The sequence below is a fragment of the Anabrus simplex genome, chromosome 4 (assembly GCF_040414725.1).
Source record: "Anabrus simplex isolate iqAnaSimp1 chromosome 4, ASM4041472v1, whole genome shotgun sequence".
Taxonomy (NCBI): Eukaryota; Metazoa; Arthropoda; class Insecta; order Orthoptera; family Tettigoniidae; genus Anabrus; species Anabrus simplex.
Genome location: NC_090268.1, coordinates 404,173,159 through 404,201,088, shown reverse-complemented (window position 1 = coordinate 404,201,088; position 27,930 = coordinate 404,173,159). Strand labels below are relative to the sequence as shown.

The window sequence follows — 27,930 nt, the reverse complement described above, 5'->3', positions numbered from 1 at the left end:
AACACTTTCTTTTATAATATTATAGATGTCACGTAGATTGTTCAAAGTATATGACACAACAAGCTTATTTAATAAAATAACGCTCCACCAGGCTGAAAGAACATAGGCGTCATTATTATCTTGTTCAACTTGAAAAATCTGCAGTGGCAAACACACCCTATCTTTCCTCGATCAGGAAATAAAATTTGAGGAAACCACAGTTCTGCTTCCACCTGCCAGTATTATAATTTTGTGTACCAAGAAGCTGTGGAGAAAAATGAAACGTGACAATTGTTTCAACGGGAAAGAAGAGGGTTTGGCAACCGTTGCTTGATGACAAACAATGGGGGAGTGGGTACACTAGATCACACTGTACAATTCCTGGAAACAGCAATCTTAAGAGAGAGAGAGAGACCGAGACATACATTGATACTGACACTGCTTTCTAGCCTCCTCACTGTTATAAAAGTCAGGGCACCCACCCAGTCCATGTCATTTTGTCAGTCTAGCTCGAGCAAGCGAGGAGCGAGGTCGCATTGTGCATTGCATGCTGTGAATATGGTTGGTATTGAGCAGTACCGGGCCGCGATTGGGAGGTGGCAGAGGAAGGAGGTAAAGAATGGACTTCTTAAAAGAGAAGAGGTGGTGGAAATGGGTGAAGCGGTTCTGGTAGCTGGAGTGTTAGCTGTGCTACTGGTCATTGGGGGGGGGGGGGGGTGGAATTAAACCCAGGCCCAAATACCAGTAGCAAGTTCAGCGTGGAAGATTTGGCAGCACTTAAGGTGTTAGTGAGAGAAGTTATTGAAGAAAATTGCCAATGGGTCAAGGTGCAAGAAATAGAGGACATGATGGAAGAGCAGAGAAAGGAGATAGGGAACATGAAGAAATGGTTAGAAACAAAGACAGAAGAAACAAACAACAGAACATGCAACAACGAGAAAGAAATTGAGCTATTAACCCTTTGAGAGTCAGGTTTCTTAGTCCACTGCACACCCCAAAATTTAGGTTTTTGCACATGTTTGCAAAACAACCCTCAAGAGGCATTATATTTTAATGAAACGAATGAATTTAACATAGTATGTTAACAAGACATCATCCAACTAGTTTGAGCACAAAAATTGTGAAAATCATTTTTAGTAACTTTTTTTGGTGTGATAATACTCAAAACAAGGTACGGGGAACAATTCTTTACTTGCTTACTTAATCTGCTTACCATCCAGGGTTGGTTTTTCCCTTGGACTCAACGAAGGACCCCACCTCTACCACCTCAAGGGCAGTGTCCTTGAGCGTGAGACATTGGGTCGGGGGATACAACTGGGGAGAATGACCAGTACCTCACCCAGGAGGCCTCACCTGCTATGCTGAACAGGGGCCTTGGTGGGGAATGTGAAGATTGGAAAGGGATAGACAAGGAAGAGGGAAGGAAGCGCCCATGGCCTTAAGTTAGGTACCATCCGGGTATTTGCCTGGAGGATAAGTGGGAAACCATGGAAAACCACTTCCAGGATGGCTGAGGTGGGAATCGAACCCACGTCTACTCATTTGACCTCCCGAGGTTGAGTGAACCCGGTTCCAGCCTCGTACCACTTTTCAAATTTCGTGGCAGAGCCGGGAATAGAACCCGGGCCTCTAGGGGTGGCATCTAATCACACTAACCGCTACACCACAGAGGTGGACAACAATTTTTTGAAAATGTCAATTTCGGAATAATTTTTTGTCAGTGAAACATTCTGAATTCCTGATTTACTGCCATCGAAGCTAAATCAGTTGGCGTGAATTGGTTAGTTATAGTCTAGTCTTCCCAAACTCTGTGATTACTAAGCGCTTTATTTACGTTCGTTCGCTTCGGACGTGACGGCTGTAAGATCTCATCCTCACTTTCATTTAAGTCTTCGCCACTTGAATTATTTTCAGATATACCTCCTACATCGTCTTCATCACTGTCTTCAAATACTGAACAATCACTTTCAGTATTCATAAGAATATCACGAACTGTATCGTCGCTTGTAAGCAAGTCAGCTCGACTTCGCGCAGCCATGTTCAACTGTTTGCAATTGACTCGCTAAAGCTGAAGACATCCGCTTAAAAACATTTCATTTCCAGCACTCCCCGTGGTGATAACAATAACCTAACGACTTCAAAATATAGCCAACAGATGTAGTGAGCTATCCGTTTTTCATTCGTTGTCCAAAGACATACAGTTACGAAGATATATCACTTCAAATTCCGACACGCAATATATTGCACCGTAACCACAGCGGCACTTACCGCTACACGCAATATATTGCGCCGTGACCTTCAAGGGGTTAAGAGAGAAGGTAAAGCATCTAGAAGAGGAGGTGATGAAGATGAAGGAGGCAGAGGGATACAGCCAGGAGAGAATGAAGAGAGCTATATTTATATATGGTGTAGAAGAAGGTTAGAAGGAAGGCAAGGTTGACTTGGTTTATAAGGTAGTGGATGTCATACAGAATAGGATGAAGATAAATTTCAGTGAAGCGGACATAGATGATGTGGAGCGAGTGGGCAAGACTAAAGGACGAAGACCAATTAGGGTAAAGCTTTTCTCGACCCTAATGGCAGAAATTGTGCTAAGGAACGGCAGCAATTTACAGGGACAGAAAGTATGGGTGAAAAGAGAAGGTGGTGAACATATGAAAATTTTGAACAGGCATCTTTGGGGACCGAGGCAGCAAGGGTTGAAAGCTCGCTTAAGAGGTCAGAGACTAGTGGTGACGAATGGAAGATGGGTTAGTGAGCACTCAGTGTCAAAGCCGAAAGAGATGGACGAGCACGTCAGTATCGAGGTGGGAGTGAAGGCACTAGAAGATGGAATGAAGAAAGGAAGGAAGGAAGTAGGATCAACTAGGGATGGAGTGGAGGAAAGAATGGAAACCAACCCAGGTGGAAGTGGTCAATGCGGTGTGGATACAGAAGATCTGAGCAGTGGAGTAGCGGTGAGGGAGAGCCGCAAGATCCATCAGCGCCAGAGTGTAGTGGTTTAGAAAGCAAGAAGGTAAGTGAGAAGAGTGATTGACAGAAAGGTAAAGCCTTTATTAGCAGTGGAAGAAGTAAGAACCTAAAAGACTTGTGGGGTAAAGTGTTGCAAGGGTACAGAGGATACTGAGGGTAGTGAACGGCAACGAATGCTAGAAAAAGGAGAAACTGAAACAGAGTGAGGGGGCGAGAGCTACAAGGAGTAAGAAGAGGGGAGGAAATTTGGAAGGGGGGGGGGGAAGGATGAGTTATAACTATATTGGAAAATAGGATGTGTGAACATTGAAGGGCTATTAAGCAAATTAGGAAATAATAAGGTTAAGGAAGTAGTAGAAAGTTTTGATGTTGTGGCACTGTTGGAGACGTGGTTGGGAACAGGGAAAGAGATATCAAGGAACGGGTTTGTGGTTAAATATAAATATAGAACAAAAGAGAGGAATTAAGGTCGATTCACACATCTCCGGGACGTGACGGCGCTCTCTGTTTCCGTATCCGTCCTTTCCGACATGAATATTACACGTCTGTTCTCACACTTCAGTTCCATGCAATCAAGTGTTCCATGATGAGCTTTTTTAGTGATGATGAACTGTTAATGATGGCTATAATCTTGGATGAAGAGGAGAAAGAGAGGAAGAAACAGTGGGTTCATCCTATATGGAAACGCAGGGGTAAGGAGTTTTCTACTCTATATAAGTGCTTGAAGGATGACGAAGTAAAATTTCATGGATATTTCAGAATGAGCAGATTGATAACATAATACTAGCGACTTGTGTGCTACACAATTTCATTAGAAAGTATGACAACAGTGTTTTCACGCTTATAAATGAAACAAGTGATTCCACAAACCAAGAGTTTGTCAATCCACAGCTCCAGAATTTGCCCCCTCATGGTGGAAATTCGACCAGAGAGGGTTTCTGCATAAGGGATAAATTAAAAGATTGAAAGATGTCGATAACGCCACTTAGTGATTGGCTGAAGACCTTCCTTATATGCTATTATATCAAGTTGTAAGAATATCAGCTTTTTAGTAACATAATTAGTATATTATGATTATTATATTATTTTATATAGGCCTACTGTATATGATTATACTCATATAATTGTTATAACAATTGTTTATAATGTTGTGTTTATAACTTTATTAAATTTGGATTGATATTCACATTGTCGCAGGTACATAGGCGTCGACTTGTTAAACATTTAGGGGGCGGGGAGGTTGTGCAATAGTGAGATATTAGTAAATGATTTATTACAACTACTACAGAAGAAGGTATTAATGATATTGGTACAGTACATTTGCTTTTAATTACTTGAAAAGTTAAATAAATTAAATTGTTGATTAATTTTTGATGCCCCTCGGTGCCTGTGTACAGACAGACTGATTTTCTTAATCTTAAAAGCAAAAAAAGTTAGTTACCTACCTTCGGCTTCCATTTTCTCGCCAATTTCGTCGCATACACGCTTCTTCAAACCACTATCCATATATTTTGAATCAGCTAAATTATATAGAAAAGAATGTGCCTTCACTAATTCAATCAGCAGTTCGTCCTTCATTTTGGGAGGTAAAGAACAGTTCAAACGTACACAGATAATCTCGGTACTCGAAGAAAGAGAAGCAGGAACGCGGGAAGAGAGAAATCACGTCCATGAAAACAAAATATTGTTGGCGAGCGAATACGTATTGCCAGCACGGATCACGGAGAAGCGCTTGAAAGTCACGGCGAATGACATCAATGGAAGTGTTGGAACTCATCCCTTCGTTTATATGGCGACGATATTTTATTTTCACAGAAGATGCCGTCGCGTCACGGAAAGCGCCGTCACGTCCCGGAAAGCGCCGTCACGTCCCGGAGATGTGTGAATCGACCTTAAGGGTTTTTCACCCCAGGAGGACTGGTAGTTTTAATCAAGGAAGAAATTAGTGAACTAGTAGAGGATATTGAGACTAAGTGTTTGTTTACTTTTTTTTTTTAGCATGTCAGACATGGCTATAACGCCTCTTTAAAATGAACCAGACTGTTCAATAGATAAAAAATACATCGGATCAAAAGCTGATAATTATATTTTACTACAAATATATAGTACAAAAACCAAATTTTCTTTTAACATGTTATTCTTTTTAATTACTAAGGTGTACACCTTATAAAAAACGACCACTATTGTACTGCAGTGCAGTGGATGATATATGACTATCATCTTATATATGTAAATATTATTTTAGTTTTAACATGTATATTTTCTAAATTACTATTATGATATTACTATAAGAGTCACGATCAATGTATTTTATTGTCTTTGTATAATTTGTCCTAGGCTGATGATGACATATAGTTTTGTCGAAACCGGTACCAAAAGTTCATAAACGTGATGATTAAACAGAAATGTAGAAATTTTCACGTAATATATAGTATTGAAAAGGTGGATCTTATTATTTTCTTTGTTTGTTGTGGATATTGAGACAGAGATGCAAGAAGCTATCTGGATGAGATTTAATATGAGGTGGGTAGAGGGGAGGATGAAGAAAATAAGTCTGGCTTTCGTATATTGCCATCCTAGGAGTTCCGTATATACAAATAAGCACCTTTTCGAAGCTATTGGTGGATATTAGTATGATAAGGGAGAAGTTTGCTGAAGATTGAAGACATGTTGCTATTTGGAGATTGGAATGCGAGAATAGGGGAACAGAGCCCAGTATATAGTAGGCAGGAAGGGAGGCGTACGGTGAAAAGAACGAGAAGTGAGGATAAAATCATAAACAGCTGTGGTGAGAAGCTCTTAGAGATATGTGCAACGGGACACTTATATATTGTGAATGGATGGGAGGAGGGTGACAGTACAGGGATATTGACCTATGTGTCAGAGCAGGGAGGTAGTGTGATTGACATAGTACTAAGCTCGGAAGGAGTGTTAGAGGATATTGAAAGGATGGAAGTAGGAGACTGGGTCAAATCACACCATTTCCCAGTGTGGGTGCTGTTAAAAAGGGGGGAGGAAAAGCATACCAAGAAAGAGGTTAAGATGAGGGATGAACTAGGGAGTGGGTATACTAAGTACAAATGGACAGAAAAAGTGGAATGAGATTGGGATGTAGTAGTAAAAGAAGAATTACACTTACTAAATATGGATGGGAGGGGGTCCTAGAGGAAAATAATATTGATAAAGCCTTGGAATTGCTGCTAAATCCAATCAAGAGAATAGTACAGGTTGAAAAAGGTAGGAGAAAAAAGAAAGAGGGAGAAGAATGGTTTAATAAAGCGTGTGGAGGAATGCGAAGGATGGTTTTGGGAGCATTAGGAGAGTATAGGAAAAAGGTGGGAGTGCGGAAAGAGAGGCTTTCTGTAAGTTAAGGAAAGATTACAAAAAGAAAATTTGTGAGATGAAAAAGGCTTGGATTGAAGAACAAACGGAAGTGATAAATAAAGAATGTAGGTTGAATAGTATGGAAAAATTTGGGAAAGGATAAACAGAATAAATAAGGGTGGAAGGAGACTAGAGAAAACGAGTATTGAGGGTGTGCAGTGGGTGAGCTATTTTAGCGAATTACTCGAAGGGGGGGATTGGTGAGTGAGATGGCGGAAGAAACAATTTGGAGGAATAGAAGAGTTGGAATATACAAACTTGACAAAGAAATTACAAGAGATGAAACGTTAGAAGTGATAAGAGGAATCGGGGGCAGGTCGGCAGGGGCTTGCAATGGTATCAATAATAAATTTTGGGAAGAAATTAGCAAAAATGGGACAATGATAGAGGGGATAGTAAAATTATTCAGTAAGATTTTTGATGGGGGAAATACCCTAAGGAGTGGGAAACAGGGATTGTATGTCCAATCTATAAGAAGAGGCTAGCAAGAACAGTATGGATAATTATTGGGGTATATATCTGTTAGATTTCTTAAGTAAAATTTATACAGGGGTGTTAGCGAACAGGTTAAGTGAATGGGCTGAAAGAAACGAAGTATTGTCAGATTTCCAAAGGGGATTTGGAAAAAAGAAAAGAACAGTGGACAATATAATGATAGTGAAGACTGTCTTAGAGAAATATATGAGCGTGCCAAAAGGTAAAGAGTATGTAGCGGCAATTGACTTTGAAAAGGCATTTGACAAGGTGAATAGAGGGGCTCTATTTGAGAAATTGGGTAGGTTGGGGGTCTCAGAAAAGTTGATACGGGCAGTGGAGGCGATATATAAGGGGCCTAGTTGCTGTGTAAAATTGGCGACAGGTTGAGTAGACCCATAGAGTCTAAGGTGGGTTTAAAGCAAGGGTGTAAATTACCAACTTTATTGTTTATTTTATTTATTAACGATATCTTGGATGGTCACGGGGGGAACAACTGGGCCGTGCCAGTGATTAATGGGTTGGAGGTACTGGGATTGATCTTTGCAGATGATGTGATATTGATGACTCTAACAGCAGGAGGGATGCAGAAAAGCTTATGTGCAGTGTCGGAGTTTGCAAAGAAATGGGGGTTGAAAGTTAACGGGAACAAATCCAAAGTGCTAGTCGTGCAGGCTCACAAAGGAAGGAAGAAAGATGGGAATTGGATGGTGCAGGGAGATAGGTTAGAACAAGTCAAAATGAAAACCTACTACCTGTTTTCCAGTCATTGACCGGGTGAGGGATGTAATGAATGAAGCAGGTATAGGCTGTTAGTACGATGGGGTCGCCACTCCCGAAGTGACTTATTAATGAATGATAGATGCTATGAAATGAGAATGGAGAGTGTTGCTGGAATGAAAGATGACAGGGAAAACCGGATTACCCGGAGAAAAACCTGTCCCACCTCCGCTTTGTCCAGCACAAATCTCACATGGAGTGACCGGGATTTGAACCACGGTATCCAGTGGTGAGAGGCCGACGCGCTGCCGTCTGAGCCACGGAGGCTCTAGGTTAGAACAAGTAAGTTGGAATATTTAGGAGTGATTATTAACAGAAAAGGGACTTGGGATGATCAAATTAGGAGAGCAAGAAGTAAAGGGATGGCCGCCCTAGCCTCAGTCAAAAACATGTTTGCTAAATTTCCGAGTTTTAGCTATAAAACCATGAGGTTAGTTTAAGATTGGTTGTATTCGGTAGGGTAATGTATAAGGCAGAAGTTCGGGGGTTGGATGAAAAAAGAGTGGAATTGAAACAAATTATTAGTAATTTTGGTAAGTCGGTGATGCGGCTCCCTCAGTGCAGGGGTTGAATTAATGTGTGGGGAAGATACGGGAGTTGTGTGTGAAAAGAATCGTTAAATATTGGATGATTTTGAAAAGAGAAGAAAGCGGGAAACTGTTGCAAGCTGCATACAAGCAACAACTGAAGAGCATGTATAGGAGATGCTGGCTAGAAAAAATTAAAGGGTATTTGGAGAAGATAGGCTTGGGGTACTTGTGGGCTGCAGTTTGGTCGAAGACAGAAGCCAGAGGGTGGAAGGTACTTTCCAGGAGGATTAGAAGTATGCAAAGGCAGAGATTATTAGAAGAAATTAGGCTAAGAAGTTCCCTTAGTGTTGTGAATAAAGTATTGCAAGTAACTGGGATAAATATTAGGTAGAGATCGGGCCAGCTAGGAAGACATCCGGTGAGGGGAAGTGTGCGAGTGAGAAAGCAGAGCCGTGGGAGCGAGAACGCTGACTTCCCCTTCTCGCTCAGTGTTGTGGTGACGTACAGTTGACCCGAAATATTTGTATTAACTGACATGTAACACTCCGCAGATTTTCACTTAGTGGAATTCCCTTCCAGCTGAAAATAACAGACATACCTAGCCGAAATGAATGCATTTACAAGTGTTACAGATGACAGATAGATTGAAGGAGTTAGAACATAATTTAACCTCTTATTACATTAGCTGTCAAAATCCTTTTCGTGTATCAATTTGCGTAGTCCTTATTTTTAAATTATAATTTGATTTAAAATTAACTTTATGACGCTGTAAATGTACAGTGTAGAATATGGTTTGCTATAACACCAGGCTTCATAACCTAAGCCACCTCATGTAAAATAACTCAATAATAATAATAATAATAATAATAATAATAATAATAATAATAATAATAATAATAATAATAATAATAACAAGAAGAAGAAGAAGAAGAAGAAGAAGAAGAAGAAGAAGAAGAAGAAGAAGAAGAAGAAGAAGAAGCTACAAGAAAATTGAAAACTCTCAGATACTATGTGAAGAAAGAGGATACATTTTTACGGTCATCTTCTCCTCGGAATGAACTCTATGATTAACAGAACAAATCTTGACTTCTTCCGTAACCCAAAACAAAACCGAACTGGTTTAAAGAAACTGAAAAAAGACTTGTTAGAATTAAAAATTACAGAAAATTCACTATTCGGTCGAACAGCTAAAGTAATAACTAAAGCAGAAAACATAACGTTCCAAAACAAATCTACATTAAAAGCCACATCTATTATCTCGGAAGACGAGAAGAAACGAAAATCAGAAAGAATGAAGAAATACTGGGCACTGTGAATAGAACAGACAGAGAAAGAATTGATTCAACATACCCTAAAGAGGGTGAAACGAAATAATAATAATAATAATAATAATAATAATAATAATAATAATAATAATAATAATAATAATAAAATGTCCGCCTCTGTGGTGTAGTGGTTAGCGTGATTAGGTGCCACCCCCGGAGGCCCGGGTTCGATTCCCGGCTCTGCCACGAAATTTGAAAAGTGGTATGAGGGCTGGAACGGGGTCCACTCAGCCTGGAGGTCAACTGAGTAGAGGTGGGTTTGATTACCACCTCAGCCATCCTGGAAGTGGTTTTCCGTGGTTTCCCACTTCTCCTCCAGGCAAATGCCAGGATGGTACCTAACTTAAGGCCAGGGCTGCTTCCTTCCCTCTTCCTTGTCTATCCCTTTCAATCTTCCCATCCCTCACCAAGGCCCCTATTCAGCATAGCAGGTGAGGCCGCCTGGGCGAGGTACTGGCTATTCTCCCCAGTTGTATCCCCCGACCCAATCTCTCACGCTACAGGACACTGCCCTTGAGGCGGTAGAGGTGGGATCCCTCGCTGAGTTCAAGGGAAAAACCGACCCTGGAGGGTAAGGAGATTAAGAAAGAAATAATAATAATAATAATAATAATAATAATAATAATAATAATAATAATAATAAAGTACTTTTGCTTTAAGGCGAGAAAGCAGTGTTAGACTACGTGATCGTTTGTCCCCAGCTCCTTAATGCCAATGTTTTGTTGTAAAATAAGAAATGTGACTTAACGATATGACATATATAATTATACAATTGTTCTCAGGTACAGAAACAAAATGTAATTCATAAAAGGAAACAACATAAAGGATCTACATATGTTGAGTAATAGCGTATGTATACGAAAATAACTTAAATGGCACTAGAAGTAATAAGTAATAAAATAATGACACTATAATTATTCACATAATGAGCACATTCTTGTTTTGTTATGTCCACTACATCTCTTCAATTCCACTGAGTCCTCCGTCATCACTTCTGTCGTCCTCACCGGATCGCAAAGGACTCCATAATGTCTTTAAAATGTTCCCCATCCCTTATGTTCCAGTCTTCGGCGGATATTGACACGAATTTCAAGTGAGTTTCTCTACGTCGTCAATAGTGACGTTGTGAGAAGCTACCCAGTTCTTCACTTTTGCTCACATTATTTCAATACTGTTTAATTCAGGGTGATATGGGGGCAGTCGAATTACCGAGTGTCCGTACTCTTCCATGAGTTCATCTAGGACGTATGTTTTGTGTGCCGGCTTGTGCAATTTGATAATCTCATAAAGCTCGTGTTTGTACATCGTCTCACCGTGTGGAATGTTCCTATTCACTAGCCAGGAGATCATCGTCACTTTCCGTGAGCTGGAGGTTGGAGCACGATCTACTTCCTTGTTGTGATATGACGCGTAGTCAATTACGAGAACACTGCGAGGTGGAAGTTATCTTTCATACTCTTAAGAAAAAGTCCCTATTCATGTCATCGTGGTAGTCGCCACTCTTGCTGCCAGACTTCCAGATTAGCAGACAGTTCTCGATGAAACCCATTTCACCGCCAGTATGTAAAACTATCCTCCGCCCGATACTGGTCATTTTTTAATAAACAAACCTTTTGTATTTTATGTCATGTTTCTCCATTAGGATGCGCTTGTTAGTCTTAGTTTTTTTTTTTTTTTTTTTTCTGATGATATCCTAATGATCGAAGAATTCGCTTGACACTAGTTATGGATCCTTTGAACTTGAAGTCTTTACCTAACTTTACACGAATTTTTGAAACTGTAGGTAAACATTTTTCATCTAAATTAAATTTGCTAACAATACGACATACGGCACTTTCGTTAAAGTCGTCCAATCCAGTAATATTCTTTGTGCGCATTCTGTTTTTGTTTGGTGTTTCAAACAGACTATCCATAGGTTTTCCTAATTCTTTCGTTTTTCGCTCCAAATAACTTTCTGACACTCCAACAGCTGCTGCTACTCTTTCCTGCACTTTTTTTTACAATCTATCACAAACTTTTCTTCCATTGCCTCCCTTTCCATAAAGTCTATAACGTTCAAGATTGCTGCACTAGTCTGACTCTTTAGCACCTTATGATGCAGGCTACTTTTAACGCCTTCCATAGTGTAACAGATAGGCCTAACGTACACCACCACTAACCACAGTTACTACTCAACGGGAAATTAGAAAGCAGAGCGCGGCAGCTGAGTGTAAACTTATGCACTGAACTGGCCTTGTAGCGAGAGCTCTGTTAGGAGGGGATACGCTACACGAGATAGTCCAAAGTGCGCACGCGCTCCCAGATGTCTTCCTAGCTGGCCTGATCTCTATGTTGATAGGCTAAACAGGGGTGGGATGGTATGGTGGTTAATGGGACTCCACAAGAACAAGGGGTGGTTAAAGGGTAGATATAAGACGGTATGTGTACTATGTGGGGTAGTAAGCGACTATCTTCACTTAATTGGTAATTGTAAAGAAACAAGTTAAGGAATTGCCTGTTGAGTGCCAAACAATGTGAATTTTTTAGAAAAAAGGGATGAGCGGAATATTATAAGGTGGATTATCAGGCAATGGGAAGATGGGGGAGAGTTGAACAGGTACTTATGTGCCATTAAAAAAGCATGTGAGAGAAATTTGAGAAAGAGGCATAGGATGAGTAAGTGGGTGTGTAAAGGCTGAAAAGATGGAGGTGTGTTTAAGTCGTTGAAAAAAAGGAAGGTGAGTGTAATGTTCTAAGTTAGGGTGCTGATTTGATTTTGTAACTGTAGGAGGCCTTATCAATCGTGATACGGCAGGCGATTGTGTAACTGTTGACTAACAGTGTACTGAAATTCAGCCAGAGTAGGTCAGTGGACAAGAAATGCGAACTCGGTAGATAAGCAGTCAAGGACATGTGCTAATAGTTGATGAAACCTGATGTCGGCGGATTTTGTAACAACAACCAGATATAATTGCTACGTGTAGAATCTAAGGATAGAGATAGGCTAGATTGGATTTATTTATGGTATTTAATTGTGATAATTGTTTATTATTATTATTAATTTTTTTCCATTATTAATTGTACGTTAGCAGTATGGCACTTGGTTGTATATCATGTGCTGTTTTCTCACTATTTATGTATAGTAAATGGGTAAGAGAGAGGAAGACATACTCGTAAGAGGATGGGGTAGGATGGGCCTACGCCAAAGAATGAGGGAGATATACGTGGGATGAGGAGTGAGAGAGGCGGGGAACAGGACGAGAGGAGTTTCAGCCCCACGTGGCCAGCCGCAAATGGAATGGTGAGAAAACTGCACTGTCATCTGGTAGGGGCAGCTGGGGTCCTCCTTTTGGGCCCTACGGGTAGGGCCAGTCGTGCCATCACTGGAAGGGTGGCCTTTTTCTCACCAGGGGTGATAGCCCGGCCGGACAGTAGTAGTAGGTAGCTAGCTTATCCTTTCTCATATTATTAATATTATTATCTTCTTATTTTTTATTTATTTTCTATCTTGATATTAAATGGAGACGATTGCTGTGGCATGTAGGGACGAAGGATGACTGCCGTGGTGACTCTCCCTTGGGAGTGTCACGTTTCCAGAGTATCTGATGGACCTCATGGCATGCCCAAGGAGTCTCGTGTTTTTTTTCTTTTGTTGTTAGTTGTTTATGCATGGAAACGGGTATTGTGAACATGTGTTGGGGCTAATCGCCTGTTAGGTTCAATAAATACAATACTGTATCATTTTGTCTGAATAGTACTGAATAGCAGTTGTAACACTGCTGTATTTATAATGTCAGTGCTGTTTAATATCCCAGAAAAATATGAGAGCTTGTTGATTGACATCAACCATGAAAACTTGCACCAGTATATTACATTATTATAGATCTGGCAATAGAAGGTACTGAAGCATCCACTGTAATTCACTCGATGCGAGTCCATGCAATTATGATCATGTACTGTATCTTCATTATAGACTGCTTTGCCTTACAATGTTCGGTCTAAAAGCCTTTCTGAATTAACTACTCATGACCCTAATCCCTTGTTTGCAACTAGTTCTGCGGCCTCATTTATGTCCACACCACCGGTCGAGTTGGCCGTGCGCGTAGAGGTGCGCGGCTGTGAGCTTGCATCCGGGAGATAGTAGGTTCGAATCCTACTATCGGCAGCTCTGAAAATGGTTTTCCGTGGTTTCCCATTTTCACACCAGGCAAATGCTGGGGCTGTACCTTAATTAAGGCCATGGCCGCTTCCTTCCAACCCCTAGGTCTTTCCTATCCTATCGTCGCCATAAGACCTATCTGTGTCGGCGCGACGTAAAGCCCCTAGCAAAAAAAAAAAAATATTTCCACATTTCCACACCTCTTATTATTAAAGATTAAAAACTGAGTCTATTCTTCACCACCTTTGTGTCTCTATACTTCTCTTACCTTCCGTGGTTAAGTACATTATTCTCCTTGGTAACCTATCCTCCTGCATTCACCTCACATGACCCCACTGTTGAAGCCAGTTATGCGTACAGTTTCATCCATAGAGTTTATTCCTTACTCAGTGTGTACTTCCTCATTGGGAGTACCCTCCTGCCATTGTTCCCACCTGTTTGTACCAGCAGTCATTCTCGTTACTTTCATGTCTGTTACTTCCAACATTTGGGTCTGATAGCTTTAGTCCAGCCAGCTTTCACTCCCGTACAGCAAAGTTGGCTTGAAAATGGACCGAACAATGTAAAGATAGTTTTGTCTAAGAATTCACTTCTTTCTTACAAAATACCATTGATCACAACCACAAGCTCACTGAATTAGCTTTATTACAACCTGATTCAGTTTCATTGAGTATACTACTATTATGGGAGAATAAACATCCTAAATAGTTGAAATAATACACCTGTTCCAGTTTATTATTCCTGACCTGACATTGTCTTCTGAGGTTTCTTCCCTTTGAAGTGCTAATGTTCATATGATACTCACTGCACCTCCTGTCAGGCTCCAAGATATTAAACTGTAGGCTTTCAGCACAGTTTGTCATAAAGATGTCTTTACAAAAATCAAAGAATCCAGTCACGAGAAATATTATGAAGTAAGAGAGGCCATCATCTGTATCATTAGGGAGGTCACCATGGGACATTGCGGGAGATGGATATGCTGACAAGCATGGTGGAAGGCGGCTGACATTCCCTCTTCCAGCAAAGCTAGGTACAAATTATAAGGTGTTGCCTTTACTTTTTATCCAGTCTTTTATTTTGAAAATCAGGTTCAAAACTTTTCATGGTATGAACTCAACTGAAAGCAACCAGATACAAAAACCGTATCCTGTGCCTGGTTTTCCCACAGCTATAGAAGTTTTCTTTATGTTTTTTCTATGTTAAACCACTTTACCTATTAAGTTTTTTTTAACAACTTCTAGGGCTGTGGAGGAACAGTTGGCAGAAGAGAGTGTTGATGATCCAGATGCTAATGGAGAAGATAGTAATCAGTCATTTGCTATGCCAGTCCCTCAGGTCAAAGTTGGTGCTGATGGTCAGATAATTCTAGATGAGAGAAGTTTGGTGAGTTTCTGAATTCATTTTTAAAATTAAAATAAGTTTGATGAAATGTTGTATACCAGTGCAACCTTACCAAGTAGTACACAAAACAACACAAATGTACGAACAAAGAACAAAATGAAAACAAACACAATACTTACCGTAAGGGCAGTAGCACAAAAAATGAAGTGTGGAGGGCAAGGCAGGATCTTATCATAAACAGTTGACAGGTTGCCAGGTCAATATTACTACCTTCCAAATAAGAGACCAGAACAAATTTAAAATGAAGAAATTTTACTTAATAAATAAATATGAACATTTAAAAACAGTTAAATTTTACATATATTCCTTTTTTTCTTTTTAAAACCATAACGCAATTAAAACTCAAAGGTGAAACACCATTTTATAATGAATTTTAAATTAAGGTAAAAAGAATGTGCTAGCAAGATAGGCTTCCTCAAATAAATACTGAAAAACTCAAAACAGATACCATTGCATAAAGGTCTCAATAACAGATTAAAATAGGTTGCAACCTTTTCATATAATTTAAACGATAAACACTAGGTAATTAGAATATGGAAATTGATTATTATTTTAGATTGATGATCATCAGTATAACGGGCCCGCAACTACAAATGCAGCTTAAAATTGAAATTTGCTACACTACTAAAATAGTTAATTACAAGTTACACTCAAGAACACACGAATAAGGAAAATTAGTGGCTCCAACCGCGAATAAAAATTACACAAAATAACCGAACAAGGTGAAAACACAATGAAATAATAGCGGACAGCAATACCAACTAAATGAAGTATATCAAAGGAAAAATTTTGATTAACGTTCCGCACATAATAATAATAATAATAATAATAATAATAATAATAATAATTATTATTATTATTATTATTATTATTATTTATGCAAGAGGTGATAGTACCAATTTACATTAGCTTTAGTTAATCAGTTTGCCTACGGGTTACATACTTTAGAATGAAGGGGGCTTTGGATTACGCTACAATACGTGCATGAGGTGTAATTAATTAACGCCCCGAACAATGCAAATAACGGTCACATACAAGTAATCAGCCACGAAGGCAATAGGAGCACAATCAGACGGCAAATACAAGCAGCGAAGAAAAAATTAGGGAGGAAAACACACATCAAAATGAAATATCAAAATAATAATTATAATAATCCTCAATATGAAGAACAGTAAGTAAAAATGCACGACGACAAAACAGTAAGATTTAACAACTTACACAAAATACCACCTCATAGACACATAACTAGCGATCCCAAACTCCCTTCATTACATTTGTTTTTCCTACGGATTCAGTCCAAAGGTGATACCAGATTTTGCTTACAAAGGTTACACGATACCGAAAGGTTGCGTTTATGATGTTGGTTTTTTGCTATTTGTTTTACGTCGCGCCGACAGAGATACGTCTTGTGGCGACGATGGGATAGGAAAGGCCTAGGAAGTGGAAGGAAGCGGCCGTGGCCTTAATTAAGGTACAGCCCCGGCATTTGCCTGGTGTGAAAATGGGAAACCACGGAAAACCATCTTCAGGGCTGCCGACAGTGGGGCTCGAACCCACGATCTCCCGATTACTGGATACTGGCCGCACTTAAGCGACTGCAGCTATCGAGCTCGGTATATGATGTTGGTCAAATCCACGATGAAATTACTCACTTTTAATGTCTGGTCATTCGAAATCCCTTCAATTAATTATAATTTCCAGTACTTACTTGGAGTTAGGGTATCCAACTTACAACACATTTAAAACCTTCCATATCGGTAACGGGTTATTCACAACACGAAGTTCACATCTTACATTAAAGAAATAATCAGGTTGGAGCACACTGGAAAACTTTCAAAAGAGTAAAGGGCATAGCCCTAACATCCTCACTTATCCATCAGAGTCAGGCTCCATTACAAATGCTCTTCCTTTGCGCCAAGGAGTCCACTTACGAGCTTCACTTAACATAGATATCTGGGACCGTGGCAGCGAACACACTGTCCTTGCTCATACGAACCAAGCGGAAGTCGCAAGTTCCCACGATTCAAAGCGCGCACTGCGTTAGGCGCGCAGCAATCAAACTATAATCCCGCGAATCATATTGATCCAGCAAATGTGTAACAATCGGAGATAAGGTATTTGAATTAAATTTGCCTGTTAACTTCCACAGTTAGGCAGCAGTTCCAACAATGGCCGATAATGTAGATAACTTCTAGTTTCACAAGCAGACATGCCAGATAAATAATTACTCTTAGACGCTTTCATGTTAGAATTCCATTATACCAAATAAATATTAGTCCCCATTTTCACGTCACACCAGGCTCATAGGTTAGAGGATCCAAAACTTGATTTGATTTGGTCAGCCATACAGTGATATTGCTAATTTTGACACAACCTTTATATGATCTGTGTACAGCTTTTGATTTGATATTCTTTCTTTAACTTTTATCTGGAACTCGTCTGCTCCCGTAAGAGTGAAAGACGTCTTTATCCGAAATTTTAAATTATGCTCTTTTGCTTTTGTATGTGTTGGATTATGTTTGTAATATTAGCTGATAGATGTCAGGACTGAATAAACAGGGCCCTTAGTTAGGCTTAACACAGGGATTTTGAATGAAAGAAAAGAAAGGTTTTGCTCCTAAGCATGGTGATGTACTTTTCAGAAGTTTGTTGTGAGGAGTTCCTAACTCTCTAACTATCTTTTGAAACATATAAAACTGCATTTAAATTGAAAATATGAAATATCTGCATTTAAAATGGAAATTATGAAAATTAATATTCATTAAATAAAATACACAATCGTCAAACCTTGTACTCACACTTACTTCTTACCTGCTTACTTACACATATGTTATTTGAAGGGTGCCAGCTACCACTCAGTGCAGCAATAATAGAATGAGAATCTTGACTATCTCTAGGGTGTGGGGTAACAAGCTTACTTTTGACAAATTACCATATAAGTTCTGGGAAAAGGAGATTGGCGTTCGGTTTCCCCATTAATTTTGAGGTTAAGATATTTTACTGTAGAAATGAAACGCTAAATTAATTTGATAGAACAAAATATATTCTTGAAACAATATATAAAATAGTGAGAACTGCTGCGATTAAAACAGATGAGAATACGAAATTATGACATTGCAACTGAAAGAAACTAGGCATGAATTTGAATTCTTCTTGACCGAACATTTAACAATTTATGCAAATATATCCCTCACTGTTTCAATTGACTGTACCTTCAACACTTTGAGTGTAATTACGACGTATTCCTTAAATCTGGTGTTTACTGTAGATGTGTCACGCCTAACTTGGTGATGCATCCTTGTGACTGCTTCTTCTCCATATTACATGACTTATTGGTAAGTCTGCACTGTATGACCTCATTGCAGGTCTATCCTTCTGTGACTTCGTTGTAAGCCTTCCCGTCCGTATCATCAACTAAGTGACCGACCAACTTTGGCCTCACTCAATGACCAAAGACTAATGGTTCACTGAGCCTTCTCCTTCCCGTAGACTCCCGTTGACTTTATGACCGACTGAGGCCTCTGCATCTCGTTCACACTCCGACCAAGTGTCGCCTCTCCTTCCAATTGAATAATGACTGACTGTACAATATGCAGCCACCTTATATAGGCACAGCATGGCACACCTACGTAATCTCCAGAAATAACAATGATTTACTCCCACCCGCCTCAAACCGTTGCATGTAATGGTGAAATCCTCTGGGGCGGCCTGACTATCTGAGGTCAGTGCTAAATACGCACGATATCGTAGCCATGACGTGGCGATGACTTGACAGAAATCCCAGCAGTATTGCACAATGTAACAATGTCACATCCAACATCTGATATGTAACAGTTTTCACTGTACATGTCTTTAGTGTTAATCTACACATACATATATATGCATACAGTTAAAACCAATCATGCAAGCGACAAGCATTGCAGAATCGAATTGAATAAGAATGATAATATAATAATAGTAATCTCACAGATAAAGTATAATAATAATGATAATAATAATAATAATAATAATAATAATAATAATAATAATAATAATAATAATAATAATAATAATTGTTCCGAGATATCTGTGGAACAGCAGATGTGAAAGAAGGTGCGGGCTGGAATGGGTCTATCTATAAGTTCGAAAGATGAATTAAAATTTCAATAAAGGTTATATTTTCAATAGGCAACAAGATTTAACAAATTTTCACTAGGTGAAATAACAATGAAAAATCAAGTGCAAGTATCATTTTACAAACTCAAACACCAGTTCCGGGACCTTTACAAGTTCTGGGCTTTGAGCCCCAAATTTCACAATCCTTGGGCAATAAGCCCACTATTACACATTTGTTCAAAGAGCAGAAATCCCCTTCATACCAGGAGCATAAGCTCGAAAAACCATACTGGTCCACCTCGAGGCACTTTTACCACAAACAAAGAGCTGACCCGCTCTCAATTTTCAAGCCTATTGAAGGCAACACCGTACTTTACAATTAACTGCCATTGAGGCACAACTCACAAATATAAACAGGGGTATCTTGTACCCAATCTACTGGGCCTTCGCAGGAGGGAAAACAAAACGGGTTAAGTTAATGGCCCAAAATACAAAGATGAATGGAGGCGAGTATTTGCACTCCTATATGAAACTTGTTAAAACCTAAGCGGCGCTAGGCCGATTCAACAGGGGCTATTCCCACACTAGGGAGATGACTTGTATAAGAAAATTTTAATACATTAGGAAAGAGAAGAAAATCGGTTATGAAAACGTAGTCACCTCAGATCAAAATGAAGGGGAGCTCGAGAGGGTAAGGCACACTCTATCCCCGATTTACAGTTAAAGATCTATGAAGTTTTACAAAGATGGAAAAAGATTTACATGTTTTAAGTTGTAGGTTACATATTAAAGGTGGTTAAACTGCTGAGCTAGCAAGGAAAAAAGAAAGATGTTAAACGGCCATTACCTTGTTGAAGAGCTGCTGCCCGAAGGAAGAGGCGCTACCCACCCCCTGCTATACTTCCATACACTAAGCTAGATGTTGTTGAAGTGGCGGAGAGCCAGGAAAATCAGCAGTTTTTATACCCTCTTGGAAGATTCGAGACCTTTCATGAATAATTAAAACACACCCACCAACGTTTATTGGTCGTCTAAAGTTACAGATCAAAAATTGAGGAAGAAGGACATGATTGGTCCAAAATTAAAGAAATTTGGGATTGGCTAAGTTCAAAAGTGGTGGAAAGAAAAATTAATATTGCCAACCCATAGATGAAAGAACAAAATTTAGTAAAGACCAAAACTTCTGAATACAAAATTTCTTCAAAAAAAAGTTCCTTCACTTCGCACCAGGGTGCGTGATCATAGTTTTATTTTTGGCAGTGACATCTATAAGAGAATGTCCAGACTTCTTGATCAATGAAAAACAAAACAAATCGAAATACACACAGTGACATCTTCTGAGAAACAGTTGAGTTGATTCGGTTTTTAAAGTTCAGAATTTCTCTAGTAGAGGAGTACTTTAAGGCGAAAAATTCAAATGTGCTGCGTATAGGTGTACCAACTGGTACAGACCTCCCCCCCCCCCCCCCCCCCCCCCCCAAGAGTCCTTCCAAGGGGTGACACAGAAGAATATTGAAGAAAATTATTTTCCAAACCAAAAGTCCAAGTTTTGTTTAACCCAACTTGAAGAAAATTTTTTGCTTCCCTGGTGATATATTTGTTGAAGTACATGGAAGAAACATTAATAGATGAAAGTTTCTTAATGTTTCATAGAAAAAAGAATTTTGAAGAAAGAAAACAATTTTTTTTTTTTTTTTTCAAAGTCCTTTTGGTGGATGACTAGATAAATTCCAGACTTAGTGTCTTTCTTGTTGTATGCTGCCGAATACATGTTACTAATTTTGACGGCCAGACCAGTCGCCGCAGCCAATGTCCAGTCGAGGTCGCTCGGACCCCTCAACTACCCTGAGATACCCCTCTCCCGCACTATGAGAGGGGTAGTCGTGGTGAAGGACGCCGCAGAGGTGAAGTTTGTTTACAGTCCCCAGATAATCTTGCGGTTGGTGCGCCGCACTTCAGCCTGTGCCGGGGGATAGACTCTGGTGCGCCGTACACTGAAGGTCATCACAGTAGTGGAGTGGGCCCTTACCCTACCACTGTGGCGGTAAGGTGCCGAACGGCTGCAGGGCGCTGAAACAATAAAATCTCGGCGGCAGAATTGTTGTTGGAACTAGTGCTTTAGGGTACTATCTTGGACCAGAGGCTGAGGGGCCAGTGGCGTGGAAAAAATATTTTTTTATTGCCACTGGTATGGTTTAGCAGGAGACGGGAGCTTGGTAATGGCCGTAAGGGAAATGACAGCAGAGTAACCAGAGAGGAAGGTCGCACAGGTTTATACAGAGCAGATGAGATAACAAAGGGCAGAAGGCCTAAGATTAATGGAAAATATAACCTTTACACCGTTGTAAGACACAGATGGCTAAGTTAACAATTACATTACACAGGTTTCACCTGAGACAGGTGAACCCTAAAGATCCTCTCGGTGGCTGGATTGCTCACTAATAATGTCACCGGGCATAAGAAATCCAAAACAGTGCACGGCCCATGAAATCTGGGGGCAAGCTTGCCCGCGGGAACAAAGTTTTTGACCATAACTTTATCTCCTACCTTTAAATTGGAGGGTCTCCGTCAACGATCATATCTTTCCCTAACCTTTTTTTGAGAAATTTTAAGGTTGGCCTTAGCCTTCTTCCAAAGATCTCTAATATTATCTGGATCTATTGTCTCGGGTATAATATCACTAAGAGACCAAAGGTTAGAGAGCGGCGTGTTGGGTACAAACTTAAACATCAAGGAAGCTGGAGTAAACTTACGAGATTCATGAACCGCCGAATTCAAAGCGAAAGCTAACCAATGCAAGGACGTGTCCCACCTAGAATGATCATCATGATGATAGGCAATTAGAGCCGACCTAAGGTCACGATTGACCTGTTCAGGTAGAGATGGTTGAGGATAGTATGCAGAAGTAGTCACATGAGAGATGGAGAGATCAAAACAGAATTTACGGAAGAGATTGGAGGTGAAAGCTTTAACATTGTCAGAAACAATATATTGACAAGGACCAAAAGAAGCAAATATGGAATTTAAACATGAAATGGTGGACTGAGCGGTAGACAGCTTAGTCGGAAATAACCAGGAAAATCTTGTGAAACCATCTACACACACAAGGATGAATTTATTGGCGTTCCCCTTTGATTGGGGGAAGGGCCCTACGTAGTCGATATAGAGGCGTTCCATGGGGCGTGACGCTTGATGGGAGGACAGAAGACCTAGCTTAGTGGACATGGTGGGTTTACTAAGCAAGCAAGATTTACAAGCCTTTACCATCTCACGGATTTCACCGTCCATACCTTTCTCGGATTTTTTCTCGAGTTTTGAAGATGCCTAAATGGCCCCCTAATGGGGTCTCATGATAATACTTGAAGATCATAGGTTCAAGAACAGCTGGAACCACAACTTTCATCTTCTTATCATGCCCCGACGGGCAACATAAAACACCATTCCTCAATAAAGAGGGACGACATGTTCCCCAGAAGAAAGGGTTTCCATAATAGGAGCCAGCAGTGGATCTTCACGTTGATAACATGGGAGCATCAGTTAGAATGGTATTAACACCAGGAGGTATGGACTCGGGAAGCAAAGAACTGTCTTCCTGTTCAAGGGGCTCTACCTCATTGGAAAACATATGGCTTAGTCCGTCAGCAACAACATTTTCAGTTCCTCTTATATGCCTAACATCAAATTGGAAGGCAGAAATTCTGATGGCCCAACGGGCTATGCGACCAGTGCGACGTGGCCTACCTAAGATCCAACTTAAGGCTTGGTTATCTGTCTCCAAGTCGAACTTGACATGTTCCAGATAGAGGCGGAACTTTGCTAGAGCAAATAAGACTGCCAAACCTTCAAGTTCATAAATTGAGTACTTGGCTTCCTGAGCCGATGAAGTTCTAGACGCATAGGCGATGGGTCGCCTCCCTAGTTCAGTCTCTTGAAGAAGGACTGCAGCCACCGCCGCAGCCGACACGTCGGTTTGGACGATAAATTTCTTCGAGAAATCAGGCATGGCAAGAACAGGGGCATTACACAAAGCTAATTTGAGATCTTCGAAAGCGGCCTGTTCAGAAGGCCCCCACTCGAATTTGACGCCTTTCCTACGAAGTAAGTTCAAGGGCGCTGCTCTATTAGCGAAGTTAGGAATAAATTTCCTGAAGAAATTCACCATGCCAACGAATCGGGCAATATCTTTGATGTCCTTAGGAGGTTTGAAATCACGGATGGCCTGTGTTCTAGAATGATCTACAGTGACATAATCGGGCGACACAACATGCCCTAAAAATGACATGGAAGGCTTAGCGAAAGCAACTTTGGACGACTTAACTGTTAACCCTGCCTTACGAAGGCGATTAAGGACCTCTTTCAGATGATCAAGATGTTCTTCAAAGGTCTCAGAAAATACGACGACATCATCAAGATAATGGTATAGATACTCAAATTTGATGTCGAAGAAGACCCTGTCTAGCAGTCTCGTAAGTACAGCTGCTCCCGTGGGGAGCCCGAAAGGCGCGCGGTTGTATTCGTACAAGTTCCAATCCATGGCAAACGCTGTAAGATGTTTGGATTCTTCAGCTGGAGGGATGTGATTATACGCCTGATTGAGGTCTAAGATGGTGAAGAACTTAGCTTTTCGAAACCATGAAAAGCAAGAGTGAAGGTCGGGAAGGGGCACAGATTGTAACACCACCTTCCGATTGAGAGCCCTATAATCAATCACAGGCCTGAAGCCACCTTGGGGTTTTGGAACTAGGAAAATAGGCAATGAATACGCTGACTTAGAGGGCTGAATTATACCATCTTTCAACATCTGATCTATGATTTCTTTCAGAGCCTTCATTTTAGGTGGAGATAACCTATAAGGTGGAAACCTAACAGGGATCGCATCAGTAACCTCAATCTTGTATTCGATATGGTCAGTAACACCAAGAGCATCGGAGAAAACTTCTGGAAACGACTGACACAACTTACGAATACTATCGGCCTGCTCCTCAGGTAGATGTCTAAGGTCTAACAACATCTCATCCTGGGTAGGCGAAACAGATGAACATGACACAGAACTACATTTAAGTAAGGGGATTTTGAAATTACTAGCAAATTTGAAAGTGCACGACTTGCTCTGAATGTCGAGCGCTAGACCGGTGTGTGACATGAAATCCGCTCCTAATATAATGGGGCAAGACAAATGCTTCGCCACTAACAGTTTAACTTTCCAAGTAAATTTAGCAATTCTAATTTTGTCATACAGAAAACCTAAAATTTCTAATGGAGAAGTGTTAGCCGAAATGCATTGAACCGAAGACGAACAAAAATCAGAAAATTTACAAACAGATTTTAATTTGGAATACCATTCAGCTGAAATGATGGAACACACACTGCCAGAATCTAATTGAGCTGTTACCAGTTCATTATTCAATTCAATTTTGAGAAATGGTACAGGTGCGGGGGTATCCGCCGCAATCCTAAGAGATTCTGTGGGACCTTCAAAAGATAAATTAGAAGACTGAGTTTTCCCTGAGATTTGGTCGGATTTAACCGGGGCTGAGCCTGAAGAAGGTGGGCACGCCGATTCAGCCGATGCCACTAGTCACTTTTGATTATTGGTGCTGTTGGAAGGTGCACCGGAAGTTGAGCAGGAGGGGGTGCTATTAGTATTCGGGCAATTCTTGGCTATATGGGAAAAGGTGCCGCATTTAAAACAGCCTCGAGATGACCCTGCTCCATTCTTTGTCCCGTTGGATCTGATCAAAGGGCACTTGTTCCGAAGATGGTCAGGCGACCCACAAGCATAACATTTGCAGATATGCCAACTATTACGATTTAATCGTAATAATTACGAATTACCCATCATAATTACGCCTTTACGAATCACACACCACAAATTACGATTTTTTGTTAATTTTTAAATCTAAGTGTATGAAGTGTTCAAAAGGATACACAAGGTGGCTTGAATTCTCAGAATATTATTTTCGGATTTCTCAGTAATAATTTATACCCCTTTCCTGTCCCTCGTTTAAGAATATTTTGAGTTTTCACGCGCCGAACGCAGTGTGTGCTTCCAGTTCCGGAAATATAGGCACCTGTGAAGTGGTATATCTTGCGGAGTTGTTGTCTTTGTTCGTCACATAATCAGACTTCCATGCAAGTATGAGAGTTCTTTTGTCTTTGTTTTGGCGGTAAAGTAGTGACAAACTCCGTTTAATTGTGAATACTGTGTGCGTGACTGTTGAAGATGTATTTATTGCGATTTTGGTTGCCAAATTTACATATATTGCTCTTCTAGGATATATGCTAATCGTGTGTTACGAAATGCGAAAGGTTTGAAATAATGAAGCGATTTCTTATGCAGGAAAATACGTGTGATTACGTTACCGTGATTAGTGACGCTAGTAATAAACATAGTTGAAAAATTTAGGGAGGTATACTCGGAAGAATGGCCTTGTTTAATGCATTCCTCAAAATCTCATTCACACGTGTTTTGTAGTGTGTGTAGCCGCGATGTTTCGGATGTGCATAATGAGGAAGAACAAGACTGAATTTCATGCTAATATGAACTCCGAACTGTTAAGTGCTCTGTTAGTGCAGAGGATGCACACGATATGAAAAGAAAAAGCATGTCACCAGTGTACGTTTACCAAACAGGAACTACAAGCTTTAAATTAAATGATATGTAAGTTAGTAAGATTATGAAAAAAATATCTACGACCCCCCCCCCCCCTTGCCCTAACGGCTGCATTACGAATTACCTTTCTTGAAAGTTGGCATCTCTGCATTTGCGGGGTGTGACGGTTCGGCGAGGTGCAGGTCGAACATTACTTGAAGATGGAGGGGGCTCCTTCGCGACACGTAATGTGTCCGCATATCTAACTCCTTCTGCTGATACAGCCATAGCCTCTAACTCAACAAAGGTTTGAGGACGCGACGCGAAACACAAGTATGACCTATATGACGGGGAAATGCCTTCTACAATAGCGTGCACAATTTGGTCTTCAGGAAAATGAAGAGCAAATACCCTCATGTAGAATTTAATGTCTTGGATGAAGTCGGCAAGGTTTTCATCCAGACTCTGTACACGGTACTAGTACTTCTGAATTAGTGATGACCTAGCTCGAGCCGGAATAAAATTAGCTAAGAGATGGGTGTGAAAGTCTTCTATAGATGATTGTTCAGCAATTGCTCTTACTATCTTGTCTGAGAGAACACCAATGGAATAGGGGTAAATAATCTGTAGTATTTGACATGGAGAAAGCGAAAACACTAGAGCGTGATATTGAAACTCAACTAAAAATCTTAAAAATGCAATGACCTCATTAGTAGAGTTAACGGAAAATTTAGAAATACCCTTGAGCAACATTGCTAAAGAGTGGGGCAAACTGCTGAAGCCGGGTGACATAACGGGTAAAGGCCTAGGGGGCGAAGAAGCTGTTTCAGAAACTGCATTATTCAACACAAATGGAGGGGTAGATGTACGCTGACCTGACTCGGTTTCTAATGGGGCAGATGTCTGTTGAGTTGCCACGGATTTTCTACCTCCTTCACCCGTGGGAGAATGCTCCTCGCTAACTACGTTTACCAGAGTAGGTTGGTCAGTTTTGGGGGGTACTGCCCTAGTTAACAATAGATTAATCTTACTGGACAATTTAGAAAGGTTTTCGAGAACAGCACTAGCCTCCTTCCCTTGAATGTCATTTAACTTAAGAGACAATAGATCAGTAACCCTATTGTAAAAATGGAACAATCTAGCTTGCACACGTTTAAGTTGATTAGGTGATGGGTCACCCCCTTCAAAAAAACTAACTACAGATGCTAGCTCAGTAGCATTATCAGTGATCGTGGAGAGAGCATCGTCAATATCTTTCTCCCCCAAGATGGGGATACTAATCGGCAAATCCAGAGAATCTTTAAGTTTAATGGTATCGGCCGCAACCGTGCCTCCAGATTGAACATTTCTAATAGTTAATTCGTAAATGAATTCCTCCTTGCGCAAATAGCCGGCATGGAGGAGATTGCGAGGGCCGGACGTGATGACAAAAGATTGACAAATTTAGAAAATAAGGAAGAAAATGCCAGCGATGGAAAAAATTGTTACAGTTCAAAACAAAAGCAATGTTTAGCCATCAAAAGGGGCTAAAATGAGACCCATTCAACCACGCCCTGCTACCACTTGTTCCGAGATATCTGTGGAACAGCAGATGTGAAAGAAGGTGCGGGCTGGAATGGGTCTATCTATAAGTTCGAAAGATGAATTAAAATTTCAATAAAGGTTATATTTTCAATAGGCAACAAGATTTAACAAATTTTCACTAGGTGAAATAACAATGAAAAATCAGGTACAAGTATAATTTTACAAACTCAAACACCAGTTCCGGGACCTTTACAAGTTCTGGGCTTTGAGCCCCAAATTTCACAATCCTTGGGCAATAAGCCCACTATTACACATTTGTTCAAAGAGCAGAAATCCCCTTCATACCAGGAGCATAAACTCGAAAAACCATACCGGGCCACCTCAAGGCTCTTTTACCACAAACAAAGAGCTGACCCGCTCTCAATTTTCAAGCCTATTGAAGGCAACACCGTACTTTACAGTTAACTGCCATTGAGGCACAACTTACAAATATAAACAGGGGTATCTTGTGCCCAATCTACTGGGCCTTCGCAGGAAGGAAAACAAAACGGGTTAAGTTAATGGCCCAAAATACAAAGATGAATGGAGGCGAGTACTTGCACTCCTATATGAAACTTGTGAAAAACCTAAGTGGCGCTAGGCCGATTCAACAGGGGCTATTCCCACACTAGGGAGATTACTCGTATAAGAAAATTTTAATACATTAGGAAAGAGAAGAAAATCGGTTATGAAAAC

General features: G+C 40.4%; 1 protein-coding gene across 2 annotated transcripts in view; it reads left to right on the top strand.

The window, feature by feature from the left end:
• Nucleotides 1-27,930, top strand: part of Bdp1 (transcription factor TFIIIB component B'' homolog Bdp1) — a 153,105-nt gene that overhangs the window by 84,066 nt on the left and 41,109 nt on the right. For both annotated transcript variants that reach the window (XM_067145863.2, XM_067145861.2), the window contains exon 5: nucleotides 14,825-14,966. In XM_067145863.2, coding sequence (XP_067001964.2) covers nucleotides 14,825-14,966 — 142 coding nt within the window. The remainder of the gene's footprint in view (nucleotides 1-14,824; nucleotides 14,967-27,930) is intronic.